At 40.2% G+C, this 12825-nt stretch overlaps 1 protein-coding gene across 1 annotated transcript in view; it reads left to right on the top strand.

Moving 5' to 3' along the window:
- The window catches only part of LOC130473194 (coagulation factor XIII B chain-like), a 53767-nt gene that overhangs the window by 16476 nt on the left and 24466 nt on the right, over positions 1 to 12825 (top strand). The window contains exon 11 of the mRNA XM_056844723.1: positions 976 to 1003. Within this exon, the coding sequence (XP_056700701.1) occupies positions 976 to 1003 (28 nt within the window). The remainder of the gene's footprint in view (positions 1 to 975; positions 1004 to 12825) is intronic.

The following is a 12825-nucleotide window of genomic DNA, read 5'->3' as shown; positions in this document are numbered from 1 at the left end:
TCATAATACAAATTCTTGACAAGAAACTAAGACCGTTCTGCTAATATAACTAAAATATCCATAACAGTGAACCAAGCACTACTTTACCTATTTATCTAAAATCTGTGTGATTATCACTTCCCTCCCTCTTTGCGATTTACACATTGGAGTGTTTTTTCCATCTTTGAAATTGTTACATTCCAGCAAGCGTCCAGTTCTTCTGTATTTTTGTCATTAATATAATACGTCAACTCAATTAAAGCACAGGTTTCTTTAACTTTATCAAGCCAATTATTTAAATCAGGGAATTTCTTGCTTTTCCAATATCTCGCAAGATAAGGTTCACCAGATTAGTGGGGAAACAAATTTCATTCACCAGATTAGTGTCCCTCACTCGTGGAGGAATGGGGAATCAAATCCTGTTCTCCAGATCAAAGTCCACCGCTCCAAATCACCATATTTAACCACTACACCATGCTGATGTATTGGAAGTTGTAAAATGAAATTGGAAGTTGTAAAATAAAATCCAAGGTAACAAAATGAGTGCACTTGCTCAATCAGATGCCCTTTAGTTATCCAAGACTGACTAACCTTTCTATATATATCCGCTTTCTGAAAAACTAAAATCTTAGATTTACTATAATTAATAACCAACTGGTTAACCTGGCAAAAATTAGACATAGCACGAAGCATGCAGTTCCCCCTACTCTCTTACAAGATAATAACACAGAATCATCTGCATACAATAAAATTGGCAGATGATAAATATTCAATATAGGAAGATGGAAATTACTGTAACTTGCGAGGGAGATTGTGTAACTATGAATTTAAAAGATCTGGGGCCAAAATATGACACTGTTGAACTCCTTCCGTTAGTGGGATTAGAGTGGAATATTTTCCAGTGATACGGAATCTAACCTTAACAAAAGGTGTAAAATACAAAGATTTAATTAGAAATTGTAGTCTTGGCAGCATGTGTTCAAATTTTCTTCACAGATGTGAACGAGGAATCGAATCAAATGCAGTATGTAATTCTGGAATTCTGACAGGGTGGTGGGTACAAATACAAAATCGCTGTCATGGGAGGTGGGCCCAACCACAAAATGGCTGACGTGGGAGGCGAAGCCAACCACAAATTGTTGGGAAGTGAGGTTATGCATAACTTTGATTATAGGTCTTCAGCATTTCATCTGCATTATAAAAATATATTCAAATTGGAAAGATCTGATGATTTCAGTAGAAGTTCCAGTTAGGTGTATTAAGCATTTTAACCACGCTGACCTATCATGTTTAGCCAGAAGGAAGTCCTATTGTGTTTTTATAATATCACCACAGGTAAAGTACTTTACATAAAGTCACTGTCAGCATTATACCAGAAACATCAGAAACTCAAAAAGCCCCACTTGGCCCCACCCACTTTCTAAAAACACTTGTCAAGCCCCATGGTGCCCATGGGCACAAGGTTTGGGAACCCCTGACCTAGAAGCTGCATGTCCTAGATCCCTTGTGCAGAGGATGCATTTTCATAGGCTCAAATGAGAACTAAATTTCTGACAATTCATCCTGGCATGTTATGTTACAAGGTGGGATAGTCTTCAGAGAGGCCTTGACTAAGAAAAGCTGCAGTCTGGATTGGTAAAAAAATTGGGAAGGTTTGTGGAAGACTTTATCATGTTTCTGAATAGGGTTTCAACAAGACCAAGCTGTGGTAAACTGAGGGTTCTTTTAAAATCAATGCCAATTCTAAGCTGAGCCAAGGGGAATTCACCCATTGCTAGTTATAAACACATGCAATAAAGGATGTGAGGCTTGTTCTTTTGAGTCAGGAGTAAGGGGAAGTCAGTGCAGGAGAAAAGCATGCAAAACCTCTTCCCACTATTTCAGCAGGTATTACTCTTGCAGTAAAGAAACAGATCATTGGACTTTTATTATCCATGTATTTGACGTGCAGTTAAAACAAATGTTGACCTAGTTTTATTACTGTTTTTTTCCAGGACTAGTATCTGAAGTTGTATTTCTTATTTACATGGAGAACTTTCAAAGAATGTAGTAGTTAAAGTTCTAACTTATTTTCTCAAAGAGATGCGTCACACGAGTCCAAATGTGTACTGCAGTGTAATTAAGTGCCAGATTAAATGTTACTTGGTTGTTGCCCCAATAATTTACAGAGTGGGGTAGGAAGTAGTGAATTCTCCCTCTACCTCCCCACAGCCTGCCCAATTAGAAATGTAAAGCTGGGCTGGAATTCTGTTGGGAGAAAAGGATTTGGAGTGAGAGGCTACATATGGAGGTATGTGGTAGGTACAAGATGGATTCTGTTTCTTCAATGTTTTGGTGTAATGTTCCCCCATGATTGGAATTAAACCAATAGATCTACTGGCATCATGTTTAGATTGGAGTAAATGATTAGTGGAACACAAGAAGGTAAAAGACCTTTTCAAGGACAGGCTCTGGAATCATTACTTAAAAGCCAGTCCTGTACAGTGCAGGAGAATTATCCTATACAAAGCAGGAGAACGGCTTGAAATACTGCCATGAGCTGGTTGGGTTGTATTGTTTTGTTTCTCCAATGGACGTGTGCTTCCCAACAGGGTGAGTTACAAGCAAAAGTCAAGATTGTATTTAGAACAAATAATGCTGCAGTGGGTCAAAACACGTATTGTTTCAAGAAGTCTGTAAAACCAATATTACTTACCAGAGGGTTTTGAAATTTACTACAGCCAATTGTCATACTCTTAATAGCATGAATATGGGTATTGTAGATAATGTTGGAAGTTGAAGTTCATGTCCCATTTGGGCTATGCAGCTCAACAAGGAGACCTTAAGCCAGACACACTATCTAATATGCCTTACAGGGTTGTGGGGATAATACATGGCAGAGGGAATCATGCTTATTGCTCTGGAATTTGATCCTGCCTGAAGTTTCCATGCATATGTGTGTGTGGAGGGCAATTTTTGTTGATCGCATAAGCTATTCCTGATGCTTCCCTGTCCCTCAAAAACAGCATTTTGAGGTGCATTTTGGGATGAAGAAGGGCCTTATACTTCATTTAGAAAATCTTCCATGGATATTTTAGGCAGGATCCAAGTGCTGAGCTCTTTGGAGGAAGGACAGTATAAATTGTAAGTATGGGTTCTTTACAGATAGATCTGTAGTCAGACCTCTATCCAGCCAACTATTTCCCCACATTACTCTTCATTCCTGTAGCTACTTCCAGAAGGATCATTCCTAGGGTTGAAGGACTTGTGCAGCAGAACTGTGCCATGAGAGTGGGGGCTGAAGCAAGACAAAGGGGGTGAAGTTGTTGTCTCTCTAACCTTTTCCACAAGCATGGATCTGGTGAGGGCTGTCCTTTGAGAGAAATGAACGGGTTTGCTGACAGAAAAGAAATTAGCATAGAAATTACTTAAATATACTTCTGTTTGGCACAATATGGCTTGGGGTTGATTGGTATTAAATAATGGTTCTTACCCCTGTTCTGGAGTAAAAGATAATTACTTATTCTTCCTCATCCCTAATAACAAACAGGATAAAATAAAACAGGAGTCAAATGGCACTTCAGAAATTAACAAAATGTATTCCAGCATAAGCTTTCATGCGTTAGAGCTGACTTCCTTCAGGTACATGAAGTGGCTGCAAACCACAGAAAGAAAATGTTACAGAGGGAGGCCAGTAAGAACCAACCGAAAGAGTAATCGAGCCACTCAGAATAGATGACAATGCCTCCCACCTGTTCGTGAATAGATGAAGTAGGATTAGCATAAAATCTGATCAGTGGGAGCGCATGAAACATGAGAAGCAGATCCATTTAGAAACTGGAAAAGCTGAACTAATTATCGGTAAGGTGCAAAGTGTAGGTGCAACAGTGGGTTGTGTTCTCCTTTACACACACTTATTCTTGGTCTCTCTGTTTTAGTCCCAGTGTTCCACCAGAAGCAAGTTGCTTACCAAGAGCTGGCAGATCCATTCATATATCAAGGCAAGTCATATATATGATCCAGAACTGATTCCACACTAGTCTGAGACACAAAACTTTCAGGATAGAATTCACTAATCCTTATACTATTCTAGACTTGTAATATGTCTCTAAATTGAATTCTTGAGCTTCTAATAGGTTCATAAGACTGTTTTTCTTTTCACTGTATTTGCCTATTTCCATTCTGACTTGTATTCTTCTTGTCCAGATGTTAGTATGTTTTATTGCATAGCAAATCACAGGTTTGTGTCAAGGGGAGGGAAGGGTCTCTGATTTATTGCTGAGAAAAATGTGATTATATAATGCATTATTTAAAACAAAAGACTGCTGGGGCGGGACGGGGAATTACTGAGATGCTAATTGATCTCTTGCTTAACTTTTTAAACTCCAGTGTTATTCAATAAAAAGCAAACAGGAAAAAAACTTTGTTTCATTTCCAAGGCATAATAATTCTTTTTACATTCTCTTTCTTCATTTTCCTGGTATGTAGTTCTATGGTAATTGCAATTTGCTGTTGGAATATATTCTCTCATCCCATATTTTTCACTGTAGAGAGTCCAAGATCCTGCGGTCCTCCTCCTGTTATTGATAATGCAATGCGCTTTACTTCCTCAAAGCGAGTATTCTCATCTGGTTCAGATGTGATATATCAGTGCTACAGGTTATTTGAAATGGAGGGAACGCCACTTGCAGTGTGTTTAAATGGTCAATGGAGAGGTGTGCCAAGGTGTATCGGTAGGTATAAAATCTATAACCTCTTGTACTCTATCAGAATAATTTATGAACTAAAAAACAATGTGGCTGTCAGTAGAGCTTGTATATTGTAAGGAAAGCAAGTGAGGGATGGTGATACATTTTGTTCTTCCTTGTGATAATCCTGACGGGATCTAGGCTGGCCGGTGGTTGTGGGCCCAATTTGCCCTCACTGGAGTTTATTTCTTACACTTGTATTCTGCTCATCCTTCAGGGTGCTTTGAAAAGTGTACACAGACTTTCCTTCCACTGCTCTATGCTCACAACAATTCTGAGTAGTAAGTTAGGCTAAGAATGAATTACTGACCCAAGGTCACCCAGTAGGGTTCCCAACCTCCAAGTAGTAGCTGGAGATCTCCTGCTATTACTACTGATCTCCAGCCGATAGAGATCAGTTCACCTGGACAAAATGGCCGCTTTGGCAACTGGACTCTATCACATTGAAGTCCCTCCCCTCCCCTCCCCACACCACGCCCTCCTCAGGCTCCACCCAAAAAATCTCCCGCCGATAGCGAAGAGGGGCCTGGCAACCCTATCACCCATTAAATTTCATGGCCCAGTTATGACTGCAGCTATGAATCTACCACCTCCTGGTTATTAGTTCTTGATCACACTGACTAGATTGTGCTGGAATTTCAGGAAACAAAGATCCCCAAGAAGGCATTATATCTTGTTTAGTCTATGCATAGAGAGATACTGTATCTTCCTAAAGAATCACTGCTGACTCCTGTGGAGATTTCAGGGGACACTGGTGAGATGCAGCCCTGTTACACTGTTGTCTCACAACACAGGAGTAAGTTCACAGTTGACAAAGTTAAGGGGTACACTTGGGAGTAACACTGGCTAGAACTCCTGGCCTACATTTCTGGAAATGCAGCCACTGAGAATTAAGTCTTCTCCTATCTGCATAAACATCATCTTTCATTTCTCAGCTGTGATGTATGTATTCACAATGCTATGCTGGCAGCTGGCACATATATATGATTATAAGGCACATGATGGAGCAGATCTTGTCCGGTCTTGCAAGAAAGACTTTGGCTCCGAGCTGAGAACATCCACTTAAGAGCATGCAACCATATTCTCAGTTAGTTGCTAAATGCCTGTTTTCCTTAGTACTTATCTTTGACTGAAAGACAATGTGAACATAGATGTCTTCGTGAAGAGTTCAATGTGTTCTAAGTGTGTTAAGTGCCATCATATCGCTTCCAGTGTGGTGTAGTGGCTAAGAGCGGTGGTTTGGAGTGGTGGATTCTAATCTGGAGAACCAGGTTTGATTTCCTCACTCCTCCACATGAGCGGCGGAGGCTAATCTGGTGAACTGGATTTGTTTCCCCACTCCTACACACGAAGCCAGCTGGGTGACCTTGGGCCAGTCACGCTCTCTCAGCCTCACCCACCTCACAGGGTGTCTGTTGTGGGGAGGGAAAGGGAAGGTGATTGTAAGCCAGTTTGAGTCTCCCTTAAGTGGTAGAGAAAGTCAGCATATAAAAAACAACCCTTCTTCTTCCAATGTACAGCGACTTTATGAATTAATGACCTCCAAAACCACCTATCATTGCTTAGGTCTTGCAAGTGGCTGAGGGCCAATTTAATACCATCAGATTTGGATTCTGTTTGTTTCTAGATATCGATTAAAATAGCAAATTGATTGCATTTTAATGTCACCTAAAGATATTGTGAGAAGTTTCCTTTCCCTCAGAATTCCCCAATTAGCTCTGAAAACTGGACCTCTAAAAACATTTAGTTCCACTGTATTTTTACTGTGTGGCAAAGACAGCCCAACTGGACATTTAGGTGTTTCTCAAAAGCTGCCGTGATTGGCAGGTGCTGCAAAGGGGACTGGTGCGATAAAAACTCAAACTTGTAAGAAGTGATTATCACTGACCACTTCAAGAGTGACTTTTGTATTTTATCATATATGGACTCCAGCAACTGAAAGTCAATTCTCCAGTGTGAGCTTGTAGGACTGGGGCTGGGATGGAAGTGGTCAGGAGGTTTACAGTTTCCATGCTCCCAATGCCCTGACCTGGATATCCCAGGCTAGCCTGATCTAGTCAGATCCCGGAAGCTAAGCAGGGTCAACCCTGGCAAGTATTTGGATGAGCAACCTCTAAGGAATACCAGGGTTGTGATGCAGAGGCCGGCAATGGCAAACCACCACTGAACATCTCTTGCCTTGAAAACCCCACCAGAGATCACCATAAATCAGACGTGATTTGACAGCAAAAAAAAAAAGCTTCCAACAAAGACAACTCTCAGTCAGCAACTGCGGCTCACCTTCTTCATTGCTGCTCTCAGCCAACAACATGCAACCAGTAAATTCTTCCCATAGGGTAGCTAACTTCACTCCCTAGCCTCCTTATGACTCTACTGGCTCCCACCCATCCTCTGCTTCTGGCCAGCCCCAGCTTCGCCATACCACCGTTGAGCAATCCGGCCTTGAGAGTTTCACCCCCCAGGGAATCACAGCTGGGATAGTTTTGAGAACAGGTGAAACTAATGAGGCAGGAAGTCAAGCTCAGCGGCTAAGTGAAAAAGGGAGGTTGCTCCGGAGGGAGGAGTCTTGCTTTGGGATTTTGTTTGTTCTACAGTGACTGATAGTAAGAAGGAATAAGACCAGCTCTGCGGTGTAAGTAGAGTAGATTTCTAGTTGCTTTGAGTTTGTTATTTTCCTTTTTAAATTGTTTGTAACGGTGTGAGAACTTATTTTCTTTTCTGCTCTCTCAGAAACCAATAAACTTGTTTATATTACTTAAGCAAAGGTGTGAGGCTCGTCCCTGTGTGGCTCTTCCCTGCCCAGAACGAACCTCCAGGCTGGAGGAGAAAAGCCTGAGTATTGGGAAATTACAGGCCCAAAATAAAGGAGGTCTAGCTCTCTCTCTCTCTCTCTCGCTTCTCACAGTGAGCAGAGATTAGAACCATACACCACTGCCTTAGGGCACGACTCTATAACTGGACCTTTCCCCTTGATTTGGGTCATCTGCCCCACCCTCGCTTTAGTCCTAAGGATATGCCCTAGTCTTGGATTGCTGCCAAAAATGGCATCCATCCCTAACCTGCCATTGGTGTGCCCAACCACATTAATCCCACAGGTCTCCCCATCTGCCCCACCCTCGCTTTTGGCCATCTGCCCCACCCTCGCTTTAGTCCTAAGGATATGCCCTAGTCTTGGATTGCTGCCAAAAATGGCATCCATCCCTAACCTGCCATTGGTGTGCCCAACCACATTAATCCCACAGGTCTCCCCACCCTTGCATCCTAGTAGGGTGGCCCCTGACCACCCCAGCTGTCACAGATGGATTTATAGATGGCGTATTGTTTGTGATTTTCCTCAGAGACCTGTAAATCAGAGGAATCAGAGATGGAGCGTAACAACATATACGTAAAACATATTACTAAATCCACATCTGTAAGAGCAAGTGACTACTGGATGTATTTTGATTGTAAACCAGGATTTCGCAAGGATCCATTATCACCTCCTTTTACAAAGCAATGTGTACCAGGAAAATGGGTGTATCCAAGATGTATATTATGAAGTAAGTATTGCTGTTATAAAGCACAAATAGCTGAAAAGTCAAACCTCACACATGTTGTTAGGATATGCACTGCAATTTAATTTTGGTCTTTTTTAAAATTTTGTTTTTTCAAAATATTATTACAGCTTCTTGCTGTTTATTATATTTGGCTGTTGCTTCAATTGGTTTCAGAGGGAAATGTCTTTCTGTGTAGAACATTTTTCCTAGAAAAAGTTCTCAAGGGTTGCACCTCTTACCCAAATAATTCTTCCTCTCAAATTTCAGTAACATGGGACCAAGAATTCCTATTTTATAGGCCATTTAATTCTTGCTTTCAGAGATGCTTTCCCTGCTTTTCCAGAATCCTCAAGGCTGGTGTGTGTGAATTCTTTTAAAAAATTAAAATTTGAGCATGCAGACAAAGGGAATTAAAAATGTAAGAGGCGATGTTTGCAGTTTTCCTGGGTCAGGCCTACTCTAGCCTGTATTTCTTTGTCCCTGAGCAAGAAGTCTAGAAAGGGAGGGGATTTCCAGCTGCACAGGAGATGAGACAGATGGCACCCCTCAGGGTTGCCAGTGGACAAACCCTAATCTAGGAATTCTCATTTTCCTTTCCTTTCCTTTTCCTTTTATCCCTTAGAAGCTCCTTGATCAATTGATCTTGAGCAGCATATATCTAGTGTTGGAGGGATATAAGGACTGAAACAAATCTTGCCACTGACAATGTAGCCTTGGGGTCCCTGTCGCCTAGTAAAAAAGGCATTATGTCAGTCACAGAGGCATTGGATTTGTATATTAAAAGGGGGGAAATATAGTGCGATCGAAGTTCCTTGTAAAAGCGGCATTCCAAAAGGGCATGGGCTAATGTGTCAATAGAGCCAGAAGAGCAAGGGCAGATCCTGTCTGAGTATGGTATATTCATTTTGGAAACCTGTAGTACTGTCTCCGTACTGTAAGATGCTGGAGGGATCATGAATATCCTTCATGCCATTTCAGAGCACATTTCAACAGCCTAACTCGAATGTTACCAAGGCATGTGTGACAGCGGCCAAGCCACCTTTCTCCAGGAGTTGACACAAGCTGTTCTGTGTGTCTCTTCTAAGATAGCAAGGCAACCAAACTGAGCACCTGGTCTTTAAGAGTGTAGCCCTATTCAGAACAGGTTGTATTCCTAGCCCCATATTGGTTTTGCACCCATCCCACAACACTTACATCTTGTCTAGAGTTAGTTTCAGCTCATTCAGTGCCTCCAGATACTATAATCTTTCCTGCATAACTACTGTTGGCAGGCTGGCGAGTGGGAATGCGTGGGACACTAGAAACAGTCATGCTAAAAGCAGAACATTTGGAGTTGGGGTTGGCCTTGTCTCCTTTGAAATACCTTGATCCTTTCAAGGAGCTCTGAGATATGAAGAAATCAATAGACTAATGCTTAGCCTGATTTGTTTTTTCTTTAGTGACAGGAGTGGGTGCGCAAATTATCTTTGGTCTCTACCAAGAATTCTCTAGGCTCCTTCAGGGATGCACTACCACAAAGAGAACAGACAAGCTTTGGAATATGGACCTACTTTTATTTTTAATTTTTTATTAATTTTTATTAATTTTCATAAAATAAAAAAAACAAATTATAAATCACAAACAAATAACTAAAAAGCAAAAAAATACAAAAATCAAAAAATACAGAAAGAGCACTTGTACTACAGTTTTACATCTTCTTTTATAATATTATTGAATAAACAGTGCCCAAATACCCACCACCCACCTTGAGTGAGTGTACCACCACCACTGGACTTCCGGAGAAGTATTCTGACAGTATTTAAAATGCAGAGGAAGGCACTGGCAAACCACCTCTGTTAGTCTCTTGCCATGAAAACCCCATAAGGAGTCGCCATAAGTCGGCTGCGACTTGAGGGCACTTTACACACACACCATCATTATCTATACTACATTTATCTATAATTCATTAACTATACTTGTAAAATTCATTTTTGCCAGTTGATCCCAAAATGCGATGGCCTTTGACCAAGTTTTTTTGAATTCTTCCATATCTTTACCATGTAAAGACTGTAAGTTTGGCCATCCGCATATACAACCACAATTTCTCTCTCCAGTCCTTAATTGAAAGTTTATTTACTTGTTTCCAATTTTTTGCTATTATAATTCTTGCTGCTGCAAAACTATATTGTCATATAACTCTATCATATTTATCCATATGCTTTTCAGGAATTCCCAATAAACAAAATGCAGGATCTTTTTTTAATTTTATACTAATCAAATTATTAGTTTCTTTTATTATTAATCTCCAAAGTCTCCTAATTTTCTTACAGTACCACCATACATGCATGAATGTACCCTTTTTGGTTCCACACTTCCAACATAAATCCATACCATCCTTCTTCATTTTACTTAACAATATTGGGGTTATGTACCATCTATAAAACATCTTATATAAGTTTTCTCTTATTTCATTAGTGATTGTAAATTTATATTCCCTCTTCCATAAGTTTTCCCATATTTCCAAATCTATATTACATCCTAACTCCTTCATCCACTTTATCATAACTGGTTTTATTCTTTCTTGTTCCAAATTCACTTCTATTAATAACTTATAAATTCTTCCTATCAATCCTTTGTTTCCCTTATTTAATATAATTTCAAATTTGGATTTATTTTGATTAAACCCCCTCACATTATCTTGATTAAATATATCCTTTAATTTATAATACATAAACCAGTCTTTAATTTTAAGTTCTTCTCTAGTCTTTAACGACCAAACCCCTTCCTTACATTCTATAATATCTCTATAACTATCAATATCCAAATTTAATTTTACCCCTCTCTTCATAAAAGTTTCTACTGGATTAATCCAACCCGGGGTTTTACATTCCAAGAATCCCTTATATTTCTTTCAAATTTGGAGTAAACCACCTCTAATAACATGAGAATTAAATTCTTTGTTTACTTTCTCTTTTTCGTTCCATAAATATGCGTGCCACCCGAAACGTAAATTAAATCCTTCTAATTCTAATATTTTAGGGTTCTCTAACAGAATCCAATTTCTTAACCAGGTGAAACAAGCTGCTTGATAGTACATTTTCAAATCTGGTAATCCGAGGCCTCCTGTTTCTTTTGTTTCAGTTAAATTATTATACGCTATCCTATGCCTCTGAACCTACTTTTAGAGTACAGACTGCATCTCCACATATTCAACACTCTATAGCAACTGGTTTGTAATAGTGTTTTAATCAGCAATTTTTCAGCTACCCTTTAAAATTTTTTTTAATAATTGTTATCTTGTGCAGCTGGAATTTGAATGACAATCCTGTTCTGAACAAAGGAAGTTTACCAGTAAATGAAGATCACATTACCTGAAATTTGTCTACTAGAGATCTGAAGACATAGAGAACTTGGACAGCTCCTACTCATCAATATGTGAAATTCAGCCTGTGTCCAGTTGTTGTTGTTTTTTACTTTGCTTATGTCTTTTCTTCTTCCCCAGTTTTCCAGACTCCAAACTTCCTTTTGTATTCACAGAACCCCTGATCATAGGACCTCTGATGTGATTTTCCTCAGTCACTTTTCTGCTTGGCTTTCCCTTTTCAATACTAAGCCTTTACCACACACTTCTTTCTGTTTAATTCACTAAAATCTTTTTTCCTTTTTGGCCACCTTTATTTTTAGTCAATTACCTGCACCTTTCTTTTTCGGCATTCAGACCCCTCTCCCATCCTGGACGCTTTCCCCCACCCCATTTCTTCATTAGGCCTACTTTTTTTCAATTCCTCATCTGCTCTACCCTGTTCCCCTCAAGCCTTTAACCGTGCATTTTTGGGGAGGTCTGAATCAGCGTAAGAGCTGATGTGACCCCATGCTGGTGTAAGTGCCTGTTTAACCTGGAATAACAGGTATTTACACTGTCCTGGGTGGCACAACACTGGTGCCTGGGAGCTGCGCCGGCATCTGCCACCAGTGCAGCTACACTGAGAGCGATATCTTGGAAGAGGCAGTAGGCACCGGCATGGGGGGGCATTCCCAGGCAGTCCCGGGGGTGGAGCTGATGTTAGATTACAAACCCTTTTCGACCCGGGAACACCCCCTCAAGCTGCGGTGTGGCCACACCACCTTTTTAGGTGGCACAACCCCATTTTTTGCAATGGGGCATTTTTCCATTTTCCCTTTTGTGTGTGTGTGTGTGTGTGTGTGTGTGTGTGTGTGTGTGTGTGTTAAATACTTTTATTTTCTCTGTTGTGGCTGGGAGTGGATCTCGCCCCCCCCCCCAGGAATGGGCTGCCCATCTGTCATCTATCTTTTGTCTTGATTGGTTGCTATCCCACTGCTGCTTCCTTTTTCTGGAAATAAAATGTCAAATTGTTGATATGAAAGCATCTAAAAATAAAAAATATTTTAAAATATTTTGTTGACCATTCCAGTTTTTTCCAGTTTGGTCTCCCTTTAGGGCAAATAACTGTTGCAGCTCTTATTTTAGTTTTCTGAAATGAAAGTGAAAATTCCGAGCATGCCCATTCAAAGCAATAGGGAATGAGGGGAAGAAGTTAATAATGTGTTTTGAAGACCTTATAATCAAAACGTAGGGTATAAAA

The sequence above is a fragment of the Euleptes europaea genome, chromosome 2, assembly GCF_029931775.1.
Source record: "Euleptes europaea isolate rEulEur1 chromosome 2, rEulEur1.hap1, whole genome shotgun sequence".
Classification (NCBI taxonomy): Eukaryota; Metazoa; Chordata; class Lepidosauria; order Squamata; family Sphaerodactylidae; genus Euleptes; species Euleptes europaea.
Note: the sequence above shows the minus strand (reverse complement) of the source record. Positions and strands in the feature narration are given on the sequence as shown.